This window comes from Salvelinus namaycush, chromosome 37, assembly GCF_016432855.1.
Source record: "Salvelinus namaycush isolate Seneca chromosome 37, SaNama_1.0, whole genome shotgun sequence".
Taxonomy (NCBI): domain Eukaryota; kingdom Metazoa; phylum Chordata; class Actinopteri; order Salmoniformes; family Salmonidae; genus Salvelinus; species Salvelinus namaycush.
The window spans coordinates 17,080,285-17,108,111 of NC_052343.1; the positions used below are offsets into that span (position 1 = coordinate 17,080,285).

Here is a 27,827-nt window from a genome sequence, read left to right on the forward strand (position 1 = left end):
TTTTTGGACAGGACCTGATCAGTCCATGGACTATAAAGTTTGAATGTTTGTTTTTCATGTAAGGTGTAAGTGCATCGATAGATTGAACTACTATAGGACAAGTATTGCAAACATACAGAGAAATAAAAATGCTTTGCCATATAACGCGCCCGGACTCGGTGGTGATGGAGGTGGATGTTGATTCGAAGGCTAACGGAGAGGACTGTTTACACAAGGTACCGTTACAGTTATTATAATTCAAATTGATACATGTTAAGTCGGCGTTGGGGTTGCAAATTAATGCAGTTTTAATCATTTTGATTTCTGTAAATATTTTGAGAATTTGAATAAAAGTGAACTTACTTGTACACTTGTAACAATGTAACAACAGCGTAGTACATGTAACGTTGTATTTAACTACCAGTCTTGATGGGGCATTGAATTCTTTAGTGAAGTGGTTTGTTCTATTGTTTTGACTCACAGGTCTGTCGGAAACTGGGAATAATAGAGGTGGATTACTTTGGGCTTCAGTTCTGTGGAAGCAAAGGGGAGAGTTTGTGGTTGAATCTCAGGAACAGGATCTCACAACAGATGGATAACCTGGCTCCCTGCAGACTGAAGCTCAGAGTCAAGTTCTTTGTGGAACCCCATCTGACCCTGCAAGAACAGACAAGGTATGTTTATTGTAGGGGACCTATTTGGAGTAAGGCACTCTGCCTATTGTAGCTAATGGTATTGCAAACATTAGATGTAATGTATTTTTTAAATGCAATAAGATTAACAAATGTAGTGACAGAACAGAATGGATCAGATAAAATTAAGTTAAACCCCACCCTATCAATCATTAAAACCCTGCTATTTCAGTCAACTCGTAGTCTTTCAGCCCCTTTAGGATCAATAGATAATGTGACCTACTGGCTTCTCTCCCCAACAAGGGGAAGTTTGACCTCCCGTATGCAAACAGTGTCTGGTGACGCGTCAGCAGCGAGTTAGTTACCGTGGATGCATTGCACTGTGTGTCCAGCAGGTTCTATCCCAAACCGACATGTCAATGTGCTCTATGGGCGTTGTACCAGTGTATAACGTGACTCGGGGTGCATCCCAGATGCATAGGAACGTAGTGCACTCTTTCTAGTGCACTACGTTCCTATGGGTGCTGTAGGGTTCTGTCCCAATTTCTCTACCCTTATCCCAAAATGTGCACTTTGCACACTCCACTGTGCTGAGTGCTTATTGCTTTTTGAGGCCTGTTTAGAAAATACATGTAATCACGGTTTCCATGATTTGGGATGAGTGCTGTAACAACACAGAATAAAACAATGAATTAAAGTCCCATTGGTAGTGGTAGTGACTGCCCATTACTGCTCATCACTTATTAACCATCATTTATTCACATTACTTTAATAAAACATTTCAGTTGTTGTGTATTTTACATTTGTTTTATTTGATGACTTTATTATTTCATTCCAAGTCATCTCATCTCTATAGAGCTCCTCCCTGTGCTTTCTGACAAAATTAATATTTTAGTAGTTCTTCAAAGTAAGTAAGGCATACTTTTATGACTGCTGAATACCAACTATCAATCACTTAGATCATGTATTTTCAGGTAGAGATAGCTCACGAGAGCAACAGCTGCTCTCTATATCCCCTCAAGACAACGCATTCTTTTGCCTCTTCTGTAGCAGGTGTGAAAAAAAAAACTATGGATTATAGTCATTGTAGTTAATTACCACATTTTGATGCGCTAAAATATGTAGAATATTGTCCTGTTGGAAACTACAACTCCCTACCACATCGCACAGTTCAGTCTGGATCTGATTTATCTCTAGAGAGACTGTGGAATATGTGTATTGAGCTCACAAAAACTAAATGCCAGCCAGCCAGGGTACCTACAGTACTGTGCCAGCCAGCCAGGGTACCTACAGTACTATGCCAGGGTACCTACAGTACTATGCCAGCCAGCCAGGGTACCTACAGTACTATGCCTGCCAGCCAGGGTACCTACAGTACTATGTCAGCGTACCTACAGCACTATGCCAGCCAGGCAGGGTACCTACAGTACTATGCCTGCCAGCCAGGCTACCTACAGTACTATGCCTGTCAGCCAGGCTACCTACAGTACTATGCCAGCCAGGCAGGGTACCTACAGTACTATGCCAGCCAGCCAGTGTACTTACAGTACTATGCCAAGCAGCCATGGTAATACTACAGCCTAGTGTATTTTCTTCAATAACAAAATAATTCGCCCCCCAAAAAGTAGCCTTCTACTAGGGCATAACTTCAAATGACATGTCAACCCGGTCTCACAGACAGAGCTGCCAGTTTGGTTTGCCCTGGGTAACCCTGACACCGTGTATCGACTGACAAGACAGAGGGCACTGTGTGCCATGAAGGGGAGTGGCCTGACTACCATCCACATCGCTCTGGCCAAACACCACGCCCACTATCGTTTCTTCTAATGTGTGGAGCGATTGATAGAGCAGCAGAGTTACATTCAGGATGAGTCCTCAGGATAGTTCAGGAGCCTACTGTATGTGACTTTTATTCAGGATGAGTCCTCAGGCTAGTTCAGGAGCCTACTGTATGTGACTGTTATTCAGGATGAGTCCTCAGGCTAGTTCAGGAGACTACTGTATGTGACTGTTATTCAGGATGAGTCCTCAGGCTAGTTCAGGAGCCTACTGTATGTGACTGTTATTCAGGATGAGTCCTCAGGCTAGTTCAGGAGACTACTGTATGTGACTTTTATTCAGGATGAGTCCTCAGGCTAGTTCAGGAGCCTACTGTATGTGACTGTTATTCAGGATGAGTCCTCAGGCTAGTTCAGGAGACTACTGTATGTGACTGTTATTCAGGATGAGTCCTCAGGCTAGTTCAGGAGCTAGTTCAGGAGCCTACTGTATGTGACTGTTATTCAGGATGAGTCCTCAGGCTAGTTCAGAAGCCTTCTGTATGTGACTGTTATTCAGGATGAGTCCTCAGGATAGTTCAGGAGCCTACTGTATGTGACTTTTATTCAGGATGAGTCCTCAGGCTAGTTCAGGAGCCTACTGTATGTGACTGTTATTCAGGATGAGTCCTCAGGCTAGTTCAGGAGCTTACTGTATGTGACTGTTATTCAGGATGAGTCCTCAGGCTAGTTCAGGAGCCTACTGTATGTGACTTTTATTCAGGATGAGTCCTCGGGATAGTTCAGGAGCCTACTGTATGTGACTTTTATTCAGGATGAGTCCTCAGGCTAGTTCAGGAGCCTACTGTATGTGACTTTTATTCAGGATGAGTCCTCAGGCTAGTTCAGGAGCTAGTTCAGGAGCCTACTGTATGTGACTGTTATTCAGGATGAGTCCTCAGGCTAGTTCAGGAGACTACTGTATGTGACTGTTATTCAGGATGAGTCCTCAGGCTAGTTCAGGAGCTAGTTCAGGAGCCTACTGTATGTGACTGTTATTCAGGATGAGTCCTCAGGCTAGTTCAGGAGCCTACTGTATGTGACTTTTATTCAGGATGAGTCCTCAGGCTAGTTCAGGAGCTAGTTCAGGAGCCTACTGTATGTGACTGTTATTCAGGATGAGTCCTCAGGCTAGTTCAGGAGCCTACTGTATGTGACTTTTATTCAGGATGAGTCCTCAGGCTAGTTCAGGAGCCTACTGTATGTGACTTTTATTTGCTCTATCTGGTCTCTCCTCATCACTACATTAGCTATATTGATTTTATCGGGAGGTATCTTATTCCATCCCTTTACCTAGACTTGTGTGTATTAGGTAGTTCTTGTGGAATTGTTAGATGTTATATATTACTGCACTGTCAACTAGAAGCACAAGCATTTCGCTACACTCGCAATAACATCTGCTAACCATGTGTATGTGACCAATAACAAAGACTTTCAATACTGCATGTCATCCTCCAGGGACCAACCAACCCATTCTCATTGAAGGGATCAGGATCATGTCACTATGAGGTGTGTTTGTACAGTATTCACTCCAGAAACGAGGTCAGGGGTCAGGCAGCAGAATCATGGGCAGGGGTTTGTAACCAGGCTACAGACAGTCAGCCAATTGTTGCTTTAAAGTCAACTCCTGAAAGGAGAGTCACTACAGCCTTTTAAAGTGAAAGGAAATTCACAAGAACTCCAACATCAATTTAGTGTTGAGACACAAGCTGCATGCGAACCACAATCCTTTGGGAATCTTTTTCTGCTCCAACAGTTTTATAATGTCCCTTTATACCTTGGCCCTGAGCCAAGTGCAAGAGGGTTACACACTGGGCTGTTGCTACAGGAGGATCCTGCAGTCAGTCAGAGGGTTACTTTAACTCACTGGGCTGTTGCTACAGGAGGATCCTGCAGTCAGTCAGACGGTTACTTTAACACACTGGGCTGTTGCTACAGGAGGATCCTGCAGTCAGTCAGAGGGTTACTTTAACTCACTGGGCTGTTGCTACAGGAGGATCCTGCAGTCAGTCAGACGGTTACTTTAACACACTGGGCTGTTGCTACAGGAGGATCCTGCAGTCAGTCAGACGGTTACTTTAACACACTGGGCTGTTGCTACAGGAGGATCCTGCAGTCAGTCAGAGGGTTACTTTAACACACTGGGCTGTTGCTACAGGAGGATACTGCAGTCAGTCAGGGGGTTACTTTAACACACTGGGCTGTTGCTACAGGAGGATCCTGCAGTCAGTCAGAGGGTTACTTTAACACACTGGGCTGTTGCTACAGGAGGATCCTGCAGTCAGTCAGAGGGTTACTTTAACACACTGGGCTGTTGCTACAGGAGGATCCTGCAGTCAGTCAGGGGGTTACTTTAACACACTGGGCTGTTGCTACAGGAGGATCCTGCAGTCAGTTAGAGGGTTACTTTAACTCACTGGGCTGTTGCTACAGGAGGATCCTGCAGTCAGTCAGAGGGTTACTTTAACTCACTGGGCTGTTGCTACAGGAGGATCCTGCAGTCAGTCAGACGGTTACTTTAACACACTGGGCTGTTGCTACAGGAGGATCCTGCAGTCAGTCAGAGGGTTACTTTAACTCACTGGGCTGTTGCTACAGGAGGATCCTGCAGTCAGTCAGACGGTTACTTTAACACACTGGGCTGTTGCTACAGGAGGATCCTGCAGTCAGTCAGACGGTTACTTTAACACACTGGGCTGTTGCTACAGGAGGATCCTGCAGTCAGTCAGAGGGTTACTTTAACACACTGGGCTGTTGCTACAGGAGGATACTGCAGTCAGTCAGGGGGTTACTTTAACACACTGGGCTGTTGCTACAGGAGGATCCTGCAGTCAGTCAGAGGGTTACTTTAACACACTGGGCTGTTGCTACAGGAGGATCCTGCAGTCAGTCAGAGGGTTACTTTAACACACTGGGCTGTTGCTACAGGAGGATCCTGCAGTCAGTCAGGGGGTTACTTTAACACACTGGGCTGTTGCTACAGGAGGATCCTGCAGTCAGTCAGAGGGTTACTTTAACACACTGGGCTGTTGCTACAGGAGGATCCTGCAGTCAGTCAGACGGTTACTTTAACACACTGGGCTGTTGCTACAGGAGGATCCTGCAGTCAGTCAGAGGGTTACTTTAACACACTGGGCTGTTGCTACAGGAGGATCCTGCAGTCAGTCAGAGGGTTACTTTAACACACTGGGCTGTTGCTACAGGAGGATCCTGCAGTCAGTCAGAGGGTTACTTTAAAACACTGGGCTGTTGCTACAGGAGGATCCTGCAGTCAGTTAGAGGGTTACTTTAACACACTGGGCTGTTGCTACAGGAGGATCCTGCAGTCAGTCAGAGGGTTACTTTAACACACTGGCCTGTTGCTACAGGAGGATCCTGCAGTCAGTCAGAGGGTTACTTTAACACACTGGCCTGTTGCTACAGGAGGATCCTGCAGTCAGTCAGAGGGTTACTTTAACACACTGGGCTGTTGCTACAGGAGGATCCTGCAGTCAGTTAGAGGGTTACTTTAAAACACTGGGCTGTTGCTACAGGAGGATCCTGCAGTCAGTCAGAGGGTTACTTTAACACACTGGACTGTTGCTACAGGAGGATACTGCAGTCAGTCAGACGGTTACTTTAACACACTGGGCTGTTGCTACAGGAGGATACTGCAGTCAGTTAGAGGGTTACTTTAACACACTGGGCTGTTGCTACAGGAGGATACTGCAGTCAGTAAGAGGGTTACTTTAACACACTGGCCTGTTGCTACAGGAGGATCCTGCAGTCAGTCAGACGGTTACTTTAAAACACTGGCCTGTTGCTACAGGAGGATCCTGCAGTCAGTCAGACGGTTACTTTAACACACTGGGCTGTTGCTACAGGAGGATACTGCAGTCAGTCAGAGGGTTACTTTAACACACTGGCCTGTTGCTACAGGAGGATCCTGCAGTCAGTCAGAGGGTTACTTTAAAACGCTGGGCTGTTGCTACAGGAGGATCCTGCAGTCAGTTAGAGGGTTACTTTAACACACTGGGCTGTTGCTACAGGAGGATACTGCAGTCAGTCAGAGGGTTACTTTAACACACTGGGCTGTTGCTACAGGAGGATCCTGCAGTCAGTCAGAGGGTTACTTTAAAACACTGGGCTGTTGCTACAGGAGGATCCTGCAGTCAGTCAGAGGGTTACTTTAAAACACTGGGCTGTTGCTACAGGAGGATCCTGCAGTCAGTCAGAGGGTTACTTTAAAACGCTGGGCTGTTGCTACAGGAGGATACTGCAGTCAGTCAGAGGGTTACTTTAACACACTGGGCTGTTGCTACAGGAGGATCCTGCAGTCAGTCAGAGGGTTACTTTAAAACACTGGGCTGTTGCTACAGGAGGATCCTGCAGTCAGTCAGAGGGTTACTTTAACACACTGGGCTGTTGCTACAGGAGGATCCTGCAGTCAGTTAGAGGGTTACTTTAAAACACTGGGCTGTTGCTACAGGAGGATCCTGCAGTCAGTCAGAGGGTTACTTTAACACACTGGGCTGTTGCTACAGGAGGATACTTGGACAGAATGAAAGTGTTGAATTAAATCTTAAATTCCACACTGACAGCCCATATGTAGGCTAACTATACTGAACAAATATAAACACAGCATGAAATAAAAGATCCCAGAAATGTTCCATACCGACAAAAAATGTATTTTTTTCAAATTTTGTGCAGAAATTTGTTTAAATCCCTCTGTGAGCATTTCTCTTTTGCCAAGATAATCCATCCACCGAGCAGGTGTGGCATATCAAGAAGCTGATTAAATGGCATAATCATTACATAAGTGCACCATGTGCTGGGGACAATAAAAGGCCACTCTAAAATGTGCAGTTTTGTTACACAACACAACACAACACAAGCCTTCTCCAACGTTGTTTTAGAGAATTTGGCAGTACAATCAACCGGCCTCACAACCGCAGACCACGTGTAACCACGTAAGCCCACAACCTCCACATCTGGCTTCTTCACCTGCGGGATCGTCTGAGACCAGCCACCCGGACAGCTGATGAAACTGCAGAGTATTTCTGTCTTCAATAAAGCCTTTTTGTGGGGAAAAACGTATTCTGATTGGCTGGGCCAGGCTCCCCAGAGGGTGGGCCTATGCCTTCACAGTCCCATCCATGGCTGCTCCCCAGCCCGGTCATGTGAAATCCATAGATTAGGACCTAATGAATTCATTTCAATTGACTGATTGCCTTATATGAACTGTAACAAGGTACAGTTTTTGAAATTGTTGTGTTTTTAATTTTGTTCAGTATAGTTTGGTCTTGAGAAGAGACAGTCACAGTATATACAGTAGGCTAGGCCTGTACTAATAACACAGCTGACACGAGGCCTGTAGTAATAACACAGCTGACACAAGGCCTGTGGTAATAACACAGCTGACACGAGGCCTGTACTAATAACACAGCTGACACAAGGCCTGTGGTAATAACACAGCTGACACGAGGCCTGTACTAATAACACAGCTGACACGAGGCCTGTAGTAATGACACAGCTGACACGAGGCCTGTAGTAATGACACAGCTGACACGAGGCCTGTACTAATAACACAGCTGACACGAGGCCTGTAGTAATGACACAGCTGACACGAGGCCTGTAGTAATAACACAGCTGACACGAGGCCTGTAGTAATAACACAGCTGACACGAGGCCTGTAGTAATGACACAGCTGACACGAGGCCTGTACTAATGACACAGCTGACACGAGGCCTGTAGTAATAACACAGCTGACACGAGGCCTGTAGTAATAACACAGCTGACACGAGGCCTGTAGTAATAACACAGCTGACACTAGGCCTGTAGTAAAAACACAGCTGACACGAGGCCTGTAGTAATAACACAGCTGACACGAGGCCTGTAGTAATGACACAGCTGACACGAGGCCTGTAGTAATGACACAGCTGACACGAGGCCTGTAGTAATGACACAGCTGACACGAGGCCTGCACTAATAACACAGCTGACACGAGGCCTGTAGTAATAACACAGCTGACACGAGGCCTGTAGTAATAACACAGCTGACACGGGGCCTGTAGTAATAACACAGCTGACACGAGGCCTGTAGTAATAACACAGCTGACACGAGGCCTGTAGTAATAACACAGCTGACACGAGGCCTGTAGTAATAACACAGCTGACACGAGGCCTGTAGTAATAACACAGCTGACACGAGGCCTGTAGTAATGACACAGCTGACACGAGGCCTGTAGTAATGACACAGCTGACACGAGGCCTGTTGTAATGACACAGCTGACACAAGGCCTGTAGTAATGACACAGCTGACACGAGGCCTGTAGTAATAACACAGCTGACACGAGGCCTGTAGTAATAACACAGCTGACACGAGGCCTGTAGTAATGACACAGCTGACACGAGGCCTGTAGTAATGACACAGCTGACACGAGGCCTGTAGTAATGACACAGCTGACACGAGGCCTGTAGTAATGACACAGCTGACACGAGGCCTGCACTAATAACACAGCTGACACGAGGCCTGCACTAATAACACAGCTGACACGAGGCCTGCACTAATAACACAGCTGACACGAGGCCTGCACTAATAACACAGCTGACACGAGGCCTGTAGTAATAACACAGCTGACACGAGGCCTGTAGTAATAACACAGCTGACACGAGGCCTGTAGTAATAACACAGCTGACACGAGGCCTGTAGTAATAACACAGCTGACACGAGGCCTGCACTAATAACACAGCTGACACGAGGCCTGCACTAATAACACAGCTGACACGAGGCCTGCACTAATAACACAGCTGACACGAGGCCTGTAGTAATAACACAGCTGACACGAGGCCTGTAGTAATAACACAGCTGACACGAGGCCTGTAGTAATAACACAGCTGACACGAGGCCTGTAGTAATAACACAGCTGACACGAGGCCTGTAGTAATAACACAGCTGACACGAGGCCTGTAGTAATAACACAGCTGACACGAGGCCTATAGTAATGACACAGCTGACACGAGGCCTGTAGTAATAACACAGCTGACACGAGGCCTGTAGTAATAACACAGCTGACACGAGGCCTGTAGTAATGACACAGCTGACACGAGGCCTGTAGTAATAACACAGCTGACACGAGGCCTGTAGTAATGACACAGCTGACACTAGGCCTGTAGTAATAACACAGCTGACACGAGGCCTGTAGTAATAACACAGCTGACACGAGGCCTGTAGTAATGACACAGCTGACACGAGGCCTGTAGTAATGACACAGCTGACACGAGGCCTGTAGTAATGACACAGCTGACACGAGGCCTGTAGTAATGACACAGCTGACACGAGGCCTGTAGTAATAACACAGCTGACACGAGGCCTGTAGTAATAACACAGCTGACACGAGGCCTGCACTAATAACACAGCTGACACGAGGCCTGCACTAATAACACAGCTGACACGAGGCCTGCACTAATAACACAGCTGACACGAGGCCTGTAGTAATAACACAGCTGACACGAGGCCTGTAGTAATAACACAGCTGACACGAGGCCTGTAGTAATAACACAGCTGACACGAGGCCTGTAGTAATGACACAGCTGACACGAGGCCTGTAGTAATAACACAGCTGACACGAGGCCTGTAGTAATAACACAGCTGACACGAGGCCTGTAGTAATGACACAGCTGACACGAGGCCTGTAGTAATAACACAGCTGACACGAGGCCTGTAGTAATGACACAGCTGACACTAGGCCTGTAGTAATAACACAGCTGACACGAGGCCTGTAGTAATAACACAGCTGACACGAGGCCTGTAGTAATAACACAGCTGACACGAGGCCTGTAGTAATGACACAGCTGACACGAGGCCTGTAGTAATGACACAGCTGACACGAGGCCTGTAGTAATGACACAGCTGACACGAGGCCTGTAGTAATAACACAGCTGACACGAGGCCTGTAGTAATAACACAGCTGACACGAGGCCTGTAGTAATGACACAGCTGACACGAGGCCTGTAGTAATAACACAGCTGACACGAGGCCTGTAGTAATGACACAGCTGACACGAGGCCTGTAGTAATAACACAGCTGACACGAGGCCTGTAGTAATAACACAGCTGACACGAGGCCTGCACTAATAACACAGCTGACACGAGGCCTGCACTAATAACACAGCTGACACGAGGCCTGCACTAATAACACAGCTGACACGAGGCCTGTAGTAATAACACAGCTGACACGAGGCCTGTAGTAATGACACAGCTGACACGAGGCCTGTAGTAATAACACAGCTGACACGAGGCCTGTAGTAATAACACAGCTGACACGAGGCCTGTAGTAATGACACAGCTGACACGAGGCCTGTAGTAATAACACAGCTGACATGAGGCCTGCACTAATAACACAGCTGACACGAGGCCTGTAGTAATGACACAGCTGACACGAGGCCTGTAGTAATGACACAGCTGACACGAGGCCTGTAGTAATAACACAGCTGACACGAGGCCTGTAGTAATGACACAGCTGACACGAGGCCTGTAGTAATGACACAGCTGACACGAGGCCTGTAGTAATGACACAGTCAGAAAAGACACATTGCATAACTGACAGGTGTGGGAAAGAATGTCTGAAACCTTAACGTAACCAGTAAGGACAACTTCTCTGGCTAAACAAAGGATTGAGAAAGTCAATTTAACGGAAAATGACAAATGCTCTTAATACTCTGTCATAGTGTAGCCTAAATCCTGTAATCTACACGTGGAAATTCATATAATTTCTTAATGTACAGTAGGACTACGTAGATTAAATTATTCATTCTCATAGCCTAACACGGGCAAATACACCTAATGTGAGCATGCTGGCTAATATGCAGGCTAATATGCAGGCTAGCATGTAGGTGGCAAGATCAGAAAGTGTCATATTTTTTGTAACAATTTCTTTCTTTTTTTGTCACATTCATCAGATGGATGCAGTAAAATATGTTGAGGGTCAGCCATACTAGTACAAATTCTTAATTTTTAGGGTTTTAGTTTTTAATTTTTTACAAATGTAATTTATATATATATATATATTTTTTGTCACCTTGTCTGCTAGATGAGCTAACACCGTACTGGTGTGTTCTCAGCCTTTGCGTGAGTAGGGTTGACACGAGGAAACACTGCAAACGATGGAACATGTATCGCAGTTAACAACAAAGCTGTCGCCCAATAAGTATTATTTTTAAAAACATTTTATGAATAATGTGGTAAATATAGTGCTACTAAATAACTCAGCCTTCAGATTATTCCAAAAGTAAAAGAACACACCTTGGGAATCATGACTCGTAACAACAATGTTTGATTTGTTGAATCAATTCAACAGGAGGCTTACGTAAGTCGTCTCTAAGCACGTGCTCTGCTGGCCCAGAAAGAGTTGTCAGCAGTCCACATGCAGCTCCACACTCACTGACAATGAGAGCCATGCATCCTGCAGGCTTAGCATGCACAGTCCTACACATCCAGCCACCCCCTACCTCCTGGCTGGCTGAGAGTGAGAACACACGGTACTAGCCATTGTTAATCCAAGCAGGCATCCATCCTGTTGGCTACAGCTGAGAGCCCCACTAGCTAAACACACACACACTGCTTTATCACATTGTACTGCATACAAGCTGTTTAAATAGGATGTTCTGCTGATATAAACTTGCAGGGCAGAGTTCACATACCAACAGTTCCAGAGAGCATTCAGCACTTCATCTGTACTACAGCTGAGCGGCACCATGGGAGAATGTGTTGTTGAGAGTTGGTTTCCATTTAAAATTCATAATTAGTAAAACCATTTGTCAAAACAGCAGCTACAGTGTGTTGTCTTGTCTGTGTCAGTCCTGTACCTACAGTGTCTCTGACTGTCAATCCTGTACCTACAGTGTCTTGTCTGTGTCAGTCCTGTACCTACAGTGTCTCTGACGGTCAGTCCTGTACCTACAGTGTCTCTGACTGTCAGTCCTGTACCTACAGTGTCTCTGACTGTCAGTCCTGTACCTACAGTGTCTCTGACTGTCAGTCCTGTACCTACAGTGTCTTGTCTGTGACTGTTAGTCCTGTACCTACAGTGTCTAACGGGAGCCAATTAGGACTTGATAGGCTACATCTGTAGAACTAGAGCCATGAAACATACATGAATATACCTACTGTAGGCTACGTACAAAGATTCATATACCCACTGTAGGCTATGTACTGTAGATTCATTTACCCACTGTAGGCTACGTACTGTAGATTCATATACCCACTGTAGGCTACGTACTGTAGATTCATATGCCCACTGTAGGCTATGTACTGTAGATTCATTTACCCACTGTAGGCTACGTACTGTAGATTCATATACCCACTGTAGGCTACGTACTGTAGATTCATATACCCACTGTAGGCTACGTACTGTAGATTCATATACCCACTGTAGGCTACGTACTGTAGATTCATATGCCCACTGTAGGCTATGTACTGTAGATTCATTTACCCACTGTAGGCTACGTACTGTAGATTCATATACCCACTGTAGGCTACGTACTGAAGATTCATTTACCCACTGTAGGCTACGTACTGTAGATTCATATGCCCACTGTAGGCTATGTACTGTAGATTCATTTACCCACTGTAGGCTACGTACTGTAGATTCATATGCCCACTGTAGGCTATGTACTGTAGATTCATATGCCCACTGTAGGCTATGTACTGTAGATTCATTTACCCACTGTAGGCTACGTACTGTAGATTCATATACCTGCTGTAAATTCAATGCAGCATATATGTGGATATCTAGCCTAATCTCAGCACCCAGAACCAAATCAGCTACTGGATGTTAATGTAATGGCTGTAATGAGAGACCAGTGGATATGTGATGTTATACTAGAGACCGGTGGATATGTGATGTTATACTAGAGACCGGTGGATATGTGATGTTATATTATACTAGAGACCAGTGGATATGTGATGTTAATGTTATACCAGAGACCAGTGGATATGTGATGTTAATATTATACCAGAGACCAGTGGATATGTGATGTTAATATTATACCAGAGACCAGTGGATATGTGATGTTATACCAGAGACCAGTGGATATGTGATGTGTCATGACGTTGGCCCGGGGGTAGGTTTATGACAGTCATAAATACCTCTTTCCCCCTTTTTCTCTTCCCTACTGATGTGACATAAGAAAACCCCTTGGTTAACATAGGGATTCTGGGGACATCAGAAAGTGGGGGGGAATGAACTATATTCTGGTAATCCGACCAACTGAACATATGCGGTGGTACTTAAGGTATATTATGTCAGTTCGGTTGCCCTCTGACACATTCTCATCAATGATAGAATGACATAAACTCTAATGTGGAAAGTCTAAACGTCAGAGGTATCGGATTCACATGGAATTGTTGTTTAATTCAAATGTTTGAATATTAAATTATTTGTGAAGAGATGAAATTTAATTTTAGCTTCCAAATGAGAGATTTGTGTTTTCATAAGTTTGGGCTTCTGCTCAACTAGGGGCCCGCCCCTGTGAAGAGACATGGGTAATAGACTTTTCAGACACACCCCTCTCCCTCCACTATAAAAGCCATTGACAAAAATATAACTTTCTGTTCCGGGGACGCTAGGATGACGATCCGGTGTCAGAATGGTTCAGATAATAACTACAGAACTAAGCCAACAGCAGCATGGACTTTGATTGTGAATGGTATGAACTTTGAACTCGTATTCACTACAGAAGTGATATCTCCTAGCCGTTGAGTTAGCAACAGCTGCTACAAACGCAGGTTAGGAAGGACAGTCCGAGTATCCCGTCTACTACACACAACGTTACTCCAACGTATCCAGTAAGGCACCAGAGACATTCTTCAAAGGACAGAGGACTCGGGTTGGCGACACGGTCCATCTACCACCAACCTACTGAAGCGCAGCTCACAGTAAATATTTATTGCATTTTCCTTCTTCAAATGGGCGGTAATTTAGAATGCATAAGATACTGTATTTACGATAGCACAGCTTCGCCTCTGTTCCAGTCTCCCGCTCTTTCACTAAAATCCCGCCCCTTTTCTTTGTGTAACAAGCTGTCATATCTATTCCGCCCGCTAGGGACGTTTTTCTGTATGACTGCACTTTGTAATCAAGTTATGATTTAATTGTATATGTGTGATTCTGTGTGATTAGTTAGGTATTTAGTAAATAAATAATTAAACCCAATTTTGTATTGCTGATTCAACTTGTTAGCCAGGATTCTTGCAGATAATCAAGGATTTAGAACTTTCAGATGAGACTGAATAAACTGACGATTAAGGTGACTGCTATGGATGTAAAATATTACTAGGTCTTTAAGAGTTGATTCGGAAGATAACAGCTCTATAAATATTCTTTCGTGGTGTCCCTCTCTAGTTAATTAATATTTACATGATTAGTTCAATCAGGTAATATTAATTACGGAGAAATTATTTTATAGAATAGCATGTCATAGCAATTAATCTGGCATAGTCAAAGACACGACATAAGTTATACCAGAGACCAGTGGATATGTGATGTTAATGTTATACTAGAGACCGGTGGATATGTGATGTTAATGTTATACCAGAGACCAGTGGATATGTGATGTTATACCAGAGACCAGTGGATATGTGATGTTATACCAGAGACCAGTGGATATGTGATGTTATACTAGAGACCAGTGGATATGTGATGTTAATGTTATACTAGAGACCAGTGGTCAGTGGATATCTGAAACTGATCCCAAAATGTACCATGTCCTACCAACTCAACCCAACTTTGACCACACAAATACTGTAGAAATGCCTTAACCCCTCAACAACCTTAGTACCCCACACTGTTCCCCAGAGCACCCCACACTGTTCCCCAGAGCACCCCGCACTGTTCCCCAGAGCACCCCGCACTGTTCCCCAGAGTACCCCGCGCTGTTCCCCAGAGTACCCCGCGCTGTTCCCCAGAGTACCCCGCGCTGTTCCCCAGAGTACCCCGCGCTGTTCCCCAGAGTACCCCGCGCTGTTCCCCAGAGCGGCCCCGCGCTGTTCCCCAGAGCGGCCCCGCGCTGTTCCCCAGAGCGGCCCCGCGCTGTTCCCCAGAGTACCCCGCGCTGTTCCCCAGAGCGGCCCGTGCTGTTCCCCAGAGTACCCCACACTGTTCCCCAGAGTACCCCGCGCTGTTCCCCAGAGTACCCCGCGCTGTTCCCCAGAGTACCCCGCGCTGTTCCCCAGAGTACCCCGCGCTGTTCCCCAGAGCGGCCCGCGCTGTTCCCCAGAGCGGCCCGCGCTGTTCCCCAGAGCGGCCCGCGCTGTTCCCCAGAGCTGCCCCGCGCTGTTCCCCAGAGCGGCTCCGCGCTGTTCCCCAGAGTACCCCACGCTGTTCCCCAGAGTACCCCGCGCTGTTCCCCAGAGTACCCCGCGCTGTTCCCCAGAGTACCCCGCGCTGTTCCCCAGAGTACCCCGCGCTGTTCCCCAGAGTACCCCGCGCTGTTCCCCAGAGTACCCCGCGCTGTTCCCCAGAGCGGCCCCGCACTGTTCTTCAACTCAAAAACTTGAACAACACATAAGTATGCTTTGACATTTTCAGATGCACGGTTCAGGACTTTCATTATGACTTTGCTTTTACACCGCCGACACTGTGCCGTTACACCGCCGACACTGTGCCGTTACACCGCCGACACTGTGCCGTTACACCGCCGACACTGCGCCGTTACACCGCCGACACTGCGCCGTTACACCGCCGACACTGCGCCGTTACACCGCCGACACTGCGCCGTTACACCGCCGACACTGCGCCGTTACACCGCCGACACTGCGCCGTTACACCGCCGACACTGCGCCGTTACACCGCCGACACTGCGCCGTTACACCGCCGACACTGCGCCGTTACACCGTAGTAGTTCACATTGGAGTGAAGCACAGACTGACACAACAACAGTGATCAATATCAGTTGTTGTAGTCTGAGTTTGTTTAGTTTAAACAGGCTTCCTGTTTATCGCCTGGGACTGTCTGGGGTCGTGACCTGCCTGTACCAGCAATTCTGACGCCCACATTCCTCACTGGAGCAATAAGATGGATAGCTGACCCTGTGGACAGAAAGGTCAAGCGCTCATAGCAGGCATGAGAGAACTGTCATTTTATAAAGAAGGCTATCTTCATTCCTATATTCAGTGCAACTTCCTGTTTTGAGGAGGCACAGAGGGCTAGTTTACCATCATCAGTTAAGCTGTATTCTTGTTCTTCCTCTTTTGGGGCTATGTTGAAGATAACAACAAGAGGATTCTAATATCCCATAACTCTTTGCATAAATGAGGAAGAATTCTAGACAAAGGGACCAGTGATACTAGTTATTACGTTGTTCTAACCTGGGTATCTTCAACCTAGATTTAGGGCCTACAAAGAGGATTATCTTCGTTCCTCTTTTCAGTGCAATGTCCTCTTTTGACGAGGCAAAAATGTCTAATTAGTTTCCCCATTATCACTGCAGTTTTGTGAAGTTGTATTCTCGTTCTTCCTCATGTCCATCATATAACCCTTTACACATCCCTCTCCCTCTCTCCTCCAGACATATGTTCTTCCTGCACATAAAGGAGGAGCTGGACAGTGGCAGCCTGCAGATGGAGGCTGAGCAGGCCAAGGAGCTGTGTGCCCTCCTAGCCCAGGCTGAGTACGGAGACTACAACCAGAACACAGCCAAGTACTGCTCCAGCCAGATCTTCAGACAGGAGCCTGACCTGGCAACCATCAACAGGTTAGCACAGCAATGAGTAACATGACTCCACCTGCATTCCATTTCCTACTAAATACTTCTCTATGCTGACTTGTAGAACTGCTGTAGATACAAGATGATAAAAGTATTACCTTTTTGATTTGTGAAGGCCATCTGACCAGCTGACTAAACCATGGTTTGGTCTTCTGTTATTGCCTTGATGTGGGAGGAGCCTAAGTACTCCCAAATCAGCATATAAATGGTATTCACAACATCTGTCCCTAAAACACCAGGCTGCTGACTTAGCTAGCCCTGCAGCTATGTACATTCACTACTGGGCACTAAAGTACAGTTCTCATTCCTCATGTGTTTAGTTTAGTTTTAGTACATTTTATTTCATAGATTAAAAAAATAATTATATAATAAAAAAAACAACCAGTGAAGGGACAAAAAAATGAAAACCCAGCAGGGATTATTTGGTGGCAGCATTTGAAATAGAATGGAGAAAACATTTTTAATTCTATGGGTGGGCCCCCCTGGTGATTGAACAGTATTACAAAAGCAGAAAATGTAACTCTTCTGTCCCGTCCTGCCGTGTCCGTCTGCAGCATCCAGGAGAAGCACCGTGAGCTAGAGGGTCTGAGCCAGGCGTCTGCAGAGTACCAGGCCCTACAGCTGGTGTCCTCCCTGGAGAACTACGGGGTGGAGTGGCACTGGGCCAGGGACTCAGAGGGACAGAGGCTGGCTATAGGGGTCGGCCCTGAAGGGGTATCCATCTGTCAGGAGGACTTCAGCCCCATCAACAGGTATATTCACTAAACTAACCTGACTTCACCCCCACCAACAGGTATATTCACTAAACTAACCTGACATCACCCCCACCAACAGGTATATTCACTAAACTAACCTGACTTCACCCCCACCAACAGGTATATTCACTAAACTAACCTGACATCACCCCCACCAACAGGTATATTCACTAAACTAACCTGACTTCACCCCCACCAACAGGTATATTCACTAAACTAACCTGACTTCACCCCCACCAACATGTATATTCACTAAACTAACCTGACTTCACCCCCACCAACAGGTATATTCACTACACTAACCTGACTTCACCCCCACCAACAGGTATATTCACTACACTAACCTGACTTCACCCCCACCAACAGGTATATTCACTAAACTAACCTGACTTCACCCCCACCAACAGGTATATTCATTAAACTAACCTGACTTCACCCCCACCAACAGGTATATTCATTAAACTAACCTGACTTCACCCCCACCAACAGGTATATTCACTAAACTAACCTGACTTCACCCCCACCAACAGGTATATTCATTAAACTAACCTGACTTCACCCCCACCAACAGGTATATTCATTAAACTAACCTGACATCACCCCCACCAACAGGTATATTCACTAAACTAACCTGACATCACCCCCACCAACAGGTATATTCACTAAACTAACCTGACATCACCCCCACCAACAGGTATATTCACTAAACTAACCTGACTTCAGCCCCACCAACAGGTATATTCATTAAACTAACCTGACTTCACCCCCACCAACAGGTATATTCACTAAACTAACCTGACTTCACCCCCACCAACAGGTATATTCACTACACTAACCTGACTTCACCCCCACCAACAGGTATATTCACTAAACTAACCTGACTTCACCCCCACCAACAGGTATATTCACTAAACTAACCTGACTTCACCCCCACCAACAGGTATATTCACTAAACTAACCTGACTTCACCCCCACCAACAGGTATATTCACTAAACTAACCTGACTTCACCCCCACCAACGGGTATATTCACTAAACTAACCTGACTTCACCCCCACCAACAGGTATATTCACTAAACTAACCTGACTTCACCCCCACCAACAGGTATATTCACTACACTAACCTGACTTCACCCCCACCAACAGGTATATTCACTAAACTAACCTGACTTCACCCCCACCAACAGGTATATTCACTAAACTAACCTGACTTCACCCCCACCAACAGGTATATTCATTAAACTAACCTGACTTCACCCCCACCAACAGGTATATTCACTAAACTAACCTGACTTCACCCCCACCAACAGGTATATTCACTACACTAACCTGACTTCACCCCCACCAACAGGTATATTCATTAAACTAACCTGACATCACCCCCACCAACAGGTATATTCATTAAACTAACCTGACATCACCCCCACCAACAGGTATATTCACTAAAATAACCTGACTTCACCCCCACCAACAGGTATATTCACTAAACTAACCTGACATCACCCCCACCAACAGGTATATTCATTAAACTAACCTGACATCACCCCCACCAACAGGTATATTCATTAAACTAACCTGACTTCACCCCCACCAACAGGTATATTCATTAAACTAACCTGACTTCACCCCCACCAACAGGTATATTCACTAAACTAACCTGACTTCACCCCCACCAACAGGTATATTCACTAAACTAACCTGACTTCACCCCCACCAACAGGTATATTCACTACACTAACCTGACTTCACCCCCACCAACAGGTATATTCATTAAACTAACCTGACTTCACCCCCACCAACAGGTATATTCACTAAACTAACCTGACTTCACCCCCACCAACAGGTATATTCATTAAACTAACCTGACTTCACCCCCACCAACAGGTATATTCACTAAACTAACCTGACTTCACCCCCACCAACAGGTATATTCACTACACTAACCTGACTTCACCCCCACCAACAGGTATATTCATTAAACTAACCTGACATCACCCCCACCAACAGGTATATTCATTAAACTAACCTGACATCACCCCCACCAACAGGTATATTCACTAAAATAACCTGACTTCACCCCCACCAACAGGTATATTCACTACACTAACCTGACATCACCCCCACCAACAGGTATATTCACTAAACTAACCTGACTTCACCCCCACCAACAGGTATATTCATTAAACTAACCTGACTTCACCCCCACCAACAGGTATATTCACTACACTAACCTGACTTCACCCCCACCAACAGGTATATTCACTACACTAACCTGACTTCACCCCCACCAACAGGTATATTCATTAAACTAACCTGACTTCACCCCCACCAACAGGTATATTCACTAAACTAACCTGACTTCACCCCCACCAACAGGTATATTCATTAAACTAACCTGACTTCACCCCCACCAACAGGTATATTCACTACACTAACCTGACTTCACCCCCACCAACAGGTATATTCACTACACTAACCTGACATCACCCCCACCAACAGGTATATTCACTACACTAACCTGACAGTGCTGTATGCAAAACATGTTATTCGTTGATGCACTGAAAAAAACTAAAGTTGAGGTCGGCTGCCTGTCGTTTTCTACTGTGCAGTTTTTGTATACAGATGTAGAAAATATAACACTGACCGGTTATACAAACTCAAGGCAGCATGCTTCTGTTAGCGTAGACACCGTTAATATGTGATTATGTAGTTCTATCTACAGGTCTAGACACACAAGGCAATGCTCTCCTGTTGGACATTTGATATGAAATTATATAGAGCCTACAATGACTCTCTGTCCTCTGTTCTAGGATCATTTATCCCATCATCCAGATGGCCACCCAGTCAGGGAAGAATGTGTACATGACCATCACTAAGGACAGTGGTGAGGATGTGGTCCTGTTGTTTAAGATGACAAGCACCAGAGCTGCCAGCGGCCTGTACCGGGCCATCACAGAGACCCACGCCTTCTACAGGTTAGCAACCATGTAGCATGGTTTACATACTAACAACATGCCTTCTACAGGTCAGCAACGATGTAGCATGGTTTACATACTAACAGCATGCCTTCTACAGGTCAGCAACCATGTAGCATGGTTTACATACTAACAACATGCCTTCTACAGGTCAGCAACGATGTAGCATGGTTTACATACTAACAGCATGCCTTCTACAGGTCAGCAACCATGTAGCATGGTTTACATACTAACAACATGCCTTCTACAGGTCAGCAACGATGTAGCATGGTTTACATACTAACAGCATGCCTTCTACAGGTCAGCAACCATGTAGCATGGTTTACATAGTAACAACATGCCTTCTACAGGTCAGCAACCATGTAGCATGGTTTACATACTAACAGCATGCCTTCTACAGGTCAGCAACCATGTAGAATGGCTTACATACTAACAACATGCCTTCTACAGGTCAGCAACCGTGTAGCATGGTTTACATACTAACAACATGCCTTCTATAGGTCAGCAACCATGTAGCATGGTTTACATACTAACCAGCATGCCTTCTACAGGTCAGCAACCATGTAGCATGGTTTACATACTAACAGCATGCCTTCTACAGGTCAGCAACCATGTAGAATGGTTTACATACTAACCAGCATGCCTTCTACAGGTCAGCAACCATGTAGCATGGTTTACATACTAACAGCATGCCTTCTACAGGTCAGCAACCATGTAGCATGGCTTACATACTAACAACATGCCTTCTACAGGTCAGCAACCACCAACCATGTAGCATGGCTTACATACTAACAGCATGCCTTCTACAGGTCAGCAACCATGTAGCATGGCTTACATACTAACAACATGCCTTCTACAGGTCAGCAACCACCAACCATGTAGCATGGCTTACATACTAACAACATGCCTTCTACAGGTCAGCAACCACCAACCATGTAGCATGGCTTACATACTAACAGCATGCCTTCTACAGGTCAGCAACCATGTAGCATGGCTTACATACTAACAACATGCCTTCTACAGGTCAGCAACCACCAACCATGTAGCATGGCTTACACACCAACAACATGCTCACACAGGGTGACATTTCCCTCTTGTAAACACATCTCTGCTGTGAGCCAATGTACAGTAAGAAATGATAGTATGCAGCGCAATATATGTTGTACATTTTCTGACAATTTCCATGAGTTTAGTTTAGTTTTAGTGTACATGTGGAGTCATTCCAGGTTCACAGTGTAATAACATTTTATAATATTGATTTGAGTGTTTTTGGTAAATAACTGTGATCTTACTGGTCCTTCAGGTGTGACACGGTGACGAATGACGTGATGATGCAGTACAGCCGTGACTTCAAGGGTCACCTGGCGTCTCTCTTCCTCAACGAGAACATCGACCTGGGCAAAAAGTATGTCTTCGACATCCGACGCACCTCCAAGGAGGTCTACGACCACTGCCGCAGGACGCTCTACAACGCCGGCATGGGAGGGGACTGTGTGTCCGGCGAGCGGAGCCCGGCGCGGTCCCCTGGGGTGGGGGAAGGAGGCTGTGAGGGGTGCCAGAGGAGCCGGGTTCTGGAGGAGAAGCTGCAGCAGCTCCAGGATGCTCTGCTGTGTATGCTGTGCTGTGAAGAGGAGATGGACGCTGCCTTCTGCCCCTGTGGACACATGGTGTGCTGCCACAACTGTGCCGTCCAGCTAGAGGTAACCATAACGCCATGGTTTAAAATAAGTATATATACATACATACTCACTCACTCACTCACTACTGCCATGGTTTAAAATAAGTATATATACATACTCACTCACTCACTCACTACTGGTCAAAAGTTTTAGAACACTTACTCATTCAAGGGTTTTTCTTTATTTTTACTATTTTCTACATTTCTACTTAAGAGTGAAACCATCAAAACTATGAAATAACACATATGGAATCATGGAGTAACCAGAAAGAAGTATTAAACTAATCAAAATATTTTATATTTGAGATTCTTCAAATAGCCACCCTATGCCTTGATGACAGCTTTGCACACTCTTGGTATTCTTTCAACCAGCTTAACCTGGAATGCTTTCCCAACAGTCTTGAAGCAGTTCCCACACATGCTGAGCACTTGTAGGCTGCTTTCTTTCAATCTGCGGTCTGACTCATCCCAAACTATCTCAATTTGTTTGAGGTCGTGTGATTGTGGAGGCCAGATCAACTGATGCAGCACTCCATCACTCTCCTTCTTGGTAAAATAGCCCTTACACAGCCTGGAGGTGTGTTAGGTCATTGTCCTGTTGAAAAACAAATGATAGTCCCACTAAGCGCAAACCAAATGGGAAGGCGTAACACTGCAGAATGCTGTGGTAGACATGCTGGTTAAGTGTGCCTTGAATTCTAAATACATCACCGACAGTGTCACCAGCAAAGCACCATCACACCACCTCCTCCATGCTTCACGGTGGGAACCACACATGCGGAGATCATCCGTTCACCTACTCTGCGTCTCACAAAGACACGGCGGTTGGAACCAAAAATCTCCAATTTGGACTCCAGACCAAAGGACAGATTTCCATCGGAAATCCATTGCTTGTCCATTGCTTGTGTTTCTTGGCCCAAGCAAGTTTTCTTCTTATTGGTGTCCTTTACTAGTGGTTTCTTTGCAGCAATTCGACCATGAAGGCCTGATTCACACAGTCTCCTATGAACAGTTGATGTTGAGATGTGTCTGTTACTTGAACTCTGTAGCATTTATTTGGGCTGCAATTTCTGAGGCTGGTAACTAATGAAGTTATCCTCTGCATCAGAGGTAACTCTGGGTCTTCCGTTCCTGTGGCGGTCCTCATGAGAGCCAGTTTCATCATAGCGCTTGATGGTTTTTGCGACTGCACTTGAAGACACTTTCAAATTTATTAAAATGTTCCGTATTGACTGACCTTCATGTCTTAACCTTTGTGTTGTCTTAATAAGGGTAGAAAATGACCCGCCACTATGTTTTTCAACTTGAAATTTTATGACTTTTCCTAGAGTGACCTCAACATTAGAAAAAGTGAAACATCGCCTTTGTTCCTATTTCCATGAAAGCTGTACACCACCAGGGTACAAAGATTGTCTTAGGGTCATTTTTGACCCGGCAGTTATAAAATCATTTACACACCACAAAAACCACGAAGACACACACAAACACACACAATGAGAAATTGAGATTCTGTGTGCTACTGATTGAACTCAGACAAAACTAAAACTTTCTTATGCATGAGCAGCAGCTCCCCTCCACGACCCCTCCACGACCCCACACATGACTCAAGTTCACAGACAAAATTTAAACAATTTCAGACAAAATTAATTTCTTGAAAGCATTGTTTACTAATGGAGAATGCAGTCAGAGGCTATAAAGGTGCTGCACATGACAGCCCCCCCCGTTCTCTCTTTGCTGAAGCCATGAGTGCACGTTTCAGTGACCAACAGGTCATGGATCAGATTTTTTCAGATATCCAGGAGGAACAAGATAACAATGATTTAGAAGAGGTGGTATCTGAAGAAGAAGATGGGGAAGAATACAACCCAGAGCACGATGTATCATCTTCAGATGAAGAAGAAATCCCCCAAGCTGAAAGAGACATTTTTGTCAAAGAACAGCAAAATAACATGGTCCTTGTCACCATATGACAACCAGGGCAGGATGGCAGCACAAAATGTCATAAGGATGACCCCAGGGCCCACAAGACATGCAGTTGCCCATGCCCAGGACATCGCCTCAACATTCTACATGTTCATCACACCAGCCATCAAAAAAATCATCCTGGAGATGACACATTTGGAGGATTTCTGTAAATATGGAGACAACTGGAAAAGGATGGATGAGATTGACCTGCGTGCCTACATAGGGCTGCTAGTCTTAGCGGGTGTGTATAGGTCCCGAGGCGAGGCTACATGTAGTCTCTGGGATGCAGAGATTGGAAGGGCGATTTTAAAAATATTATTATTATATATATATTTTTAAATATATATATATTTTTTCGTGCCACGATGCCACTGAAAGTCTTTCACACTTTCTCAAGAATGCTACGATTTGATAACCGTGAGTCAAGACCTGCAAGACGTGTGCGAGGAAAATGCACTTGTAACCCCACACATTCAAAGAAGGGAGTGCCTCCCCCGCACAGCATCCTTTGCAGTGCTTGTGGCAAGTTAAGGAGATGCCAATTCTGCCCCCCAAAGAAGGACTGTAAAACAAATACTATGTGTTGCACATGTGAGAAATACACCTGCAAAGTCCATGCACACACACTAGCATACTGTCCTACATGTGCTAATTAGAGGTGATTGATGTATGTTCTTCACCTTTTTGTTTTGTATCTATCTTATTTTATTCTTATTTATTGTTGTTTCTACACCTTGTTGGTGGGGGGCAATGGTTAAAAAAATGGGAGAAGACTAGTATTTTGTAGTTGAATTCTTCATTGTACAGTCCATAAGTATTTATCAAAAAATCCAGATATTCACAAAGTTTGTGATGAATGACAGGTTGTTTCTTCAAGCAAAACACATTTAGGGTTTAAAATTCAATTAAGCTGCTTTATTTTAGGGGTTTAGTGAAGGCGGGTCATTTTTGTACCCTTAGGACAAGGGGAGTATACAGAATGTTAAGATTACACAAGGGTTAAAGTAATGATGGACTGTCGTTTCTCTTTGCTTATTTGAGCTGTTCTTGCCATAATATGGACTTGGTCTTTTACCAAATAGGGCTATCTTCTGTATACCACCCCTACCTTGCCACAACACAACTGAGTGGCTCAAATGCATTATGAAGGAAAGAAATTCCACAAATTAACTTTTAAGAAGGCACACCTGTTAATTGAAATGCATTCCAGGTGACTACCTCATGAAGCTGGTTGAGAGAATACCAAGAGTGTGCAAAGCTGTCATCAATGCAAAGGGTGTATTTGAAGAATTTTTTATATTTGAAGAATCTCAAATATAAAATATATTTTTTCAAAAACACTTTTTTGGTTACTACGTGATTCCATATGTGTTATTTTATAGTTGTGATGTCTTCACTACTATTCTACAATGTAGAAAATAGTAAAAATAAAGATAAACCCTTGAATGAGTAGGTGTTCTAAAACTTTTGACCGGTTGTGTGTGTGTACAGTATATAATTGTTGATGTATTTTGTAGTCTGTATTGATAGATACAGTGAAGAAGGGATTGAAATGGAGGAGAAGGACAGAATGGAATGTGACTCAGTTGGGGTTTGAACCGCAGCCTCCGTGGGTTTTATGTGTTCCAGGGGCAGCAGCACTAAACACTAGTCCCTGTTACACCATAACGCCGTGTTCTAGTATCTTCCACTGTGCTGAATGAACTTTGAAGCTCCAAGGTAAACTTTTAGAGAGGTCAGGGTGGTTGGCAGTTCATGAAAAGAGCTGGTACTGTTTTTCCCTTTTTTAAGCAAATTAAGTGAACTGTTTGGCGAGGAGGGGTATGGTAGACGGGAGGAATGTTTGCAGAATCGATAGTTACCCTTCTTCCCATGGTTTATTGGCCGTCCTGAACATTCTGTAGCCTGTAGGTCATAGGTTAAATGCCTGTAGGGCAGTACTGTCAGCTACTCTGTGGACACCGTTAATCCAAGAATATATAGACTAATTCATCCAGCTCTATAGGACTGTATCTTAACAATAGTCTGTTTTGATTCCGCACAAGTCACATGTATACAGTGTTTTAATGTTAGATTAGCATATTATATTCTAATCAAATCTTTTGATCTCTACCCTTCAGGTGTGCCCGGTGTGTCGGTCAGAGGTGGACCATGTCCAGCACATCTACCTGCCCACCTGTGCCAACCTGCTGTCCCTGGCAGTGAGCAGTGCTGCCCCCTTCAATATTCCCAGAGACCTGGCCACTCACCTCTGTTCCTCCAGAGAGTTCTACACCAGCACAGACAAGATCTGTCACACATAGATTTACTACCAGTTAGGGTTGTAAAATTTGGCTTAACATTCCCAGGTTTTCCTAAATGTTTTGGATTTCCTGTTTATTCCCTCCTACTTCCTATATATGACTGCATACAGTAGTATTACTGTAGTAGTATACCAGTGGTATTACTGTGGCAGTATTCATGGGTTGCACCTCCGTCACTTGGTCGTGTTGTTGCCATTGTTATCGATGTTCTAAAGACGCTGCAGCCATATTGATGCTCAAAAGTAAAACCATGGCTATTGACTTTGTCGTCTAAATTACACTAAGGGCTTGGAGTACTATGACATTGCTGAAGGTAGGCACATATTTAGTAGGAAACAACTTTGCCATCATGTCGTCAAATTTACTTTAGACAGATAGCAATGTTGTCATTAGCTAGCAAGTTTCGTTCAAAATAGCTATCATTGCTAATGTTAGCTAGCTAAAATCTGGAGATCTCCCCTCAGTCTTAGCTAGCTGGCTAACGTTATACTGCATCTAAAGTTAATCCGGCGACATCAAAATGATGAAAAAAGGTTTTCCTACTAATTATTTGCCGCCTTTAGAAATGTCATCGTGTTTTCAAGCCACAGTAACAAACTTCAGACCGAATCTTCATCAGCCCCCAATGAGGATGCATTGAGTAGAATGTTCAGTTGGGCATCAGTCCTAAAACTAACCTTCAAAACAATATTGTGAAGCAACGTGCAAACCATAAATACCAGTAACGTAAACTCACCCCATTCCGTACAAATGTGCGTAACCGCAACATTCAAACGAGGCTGCAAAGAAAACGAATGGGACTGTAGCGACTGTGTTGACTTCAAAGTCGGGGGTGTGAACTAGGTTTCTATTCAAGCGTTGATCGACATGGCAATGGTTCTATAGTATTGGAGAAAAGTTGAAAAAACGGACCCTCCGTTACATCGTGACGTGTCATGTCGTAATGTACAGCACGCATAAAGCAACTATTTCTGTCTTACA

General features: G+C 45.0%; 2 protein-coding genes across 3 annotated transcripts in view; one reads left to right on the forward strand and one right to left on the reverse strand.

Moving 5' to 3' along the window:
* dtnbp1a (dystrobrevin binding protein 1a) overlaps window positions 1-651 on the reverse strand; it is a 46,032-nt gene extending 45,381 nt beyond the window's left edge. Inside the window, exon 1 of the mRNA XM_038976620.1 lies at window positions 343-651. Coding sequence (XP_038832548.1) covers window positions 343-380 — 38 coding nt within the window. The 5' untranslated portion in view covers window positions 381-651. The remainder of the gene's footprint in view (window positions 1-342) is intronic.
* mylipb (myosin regulatory light chain interacting protein b) lies at window positions 1-27,668 on the forward strand. 2 transcript variants are annotated; one of them, XR_005473703.1, is made up of 8 exons: window positions 1-215; window positions 463-653; window positions 16,974-17,159; window positions 17,726-17,923; window positions 20,736-20,900; window positions 22,204-22,600; window positions 26,173-26,262; window positions 26,664-26,776. XR_005473703.1 is itself a non-coding variant. In XM_038976617.1 (7 exons), exons 1-7 carry the CDS (start codon window positions 129-131, stop codon window positions 26,844-26,846), a joined length of 1,407 nt encoding a protein of 468 aa, XP_038832545.1. In that variant the 5' UTR covers window positions 2-128; the 3' UTR covers window positions 26,847-27,668. The 2 variants fall into 2 exon arrangements, 1 of the variants encoding a protein (XP_038832545.1); XM_038976617.1 differs by lacking the exon at window positions 26,173-26,262 and having other exon boundaries at window positions 2-215; window positions 26,664-27,668.
* The last annotated feature ends 159 nt before the right edge of the window (window positions 27,669-27,827 follow it).

What these genes read in the sequence shown, in the direction of transcription:
- mylipb (XM_038976617.1), top strand. Translation starts at nt 129, where the DNA reads ATGCTTTGCCATATAACGCGCCCGGACTCGGTGGTGATGGAGGTGGAT. An exon ending in GAGAGGACTGTTTACACAAG is followed by an intron (nt 216 to 462) that starts GTACCGTTACAG and finishes TTTGACTCACAG; the next exon opens with GTCTGTCGGAAACTGGGAAT. An exon ending in GAGACCCACGCCTTCTACAG is followed by an intron (nt 20,901 to 22,203) that starts GTTAGCAACCAT and finishes CTGGTCCTTCAG; the next exon opens with GTGTGACACGGTGACGAATG.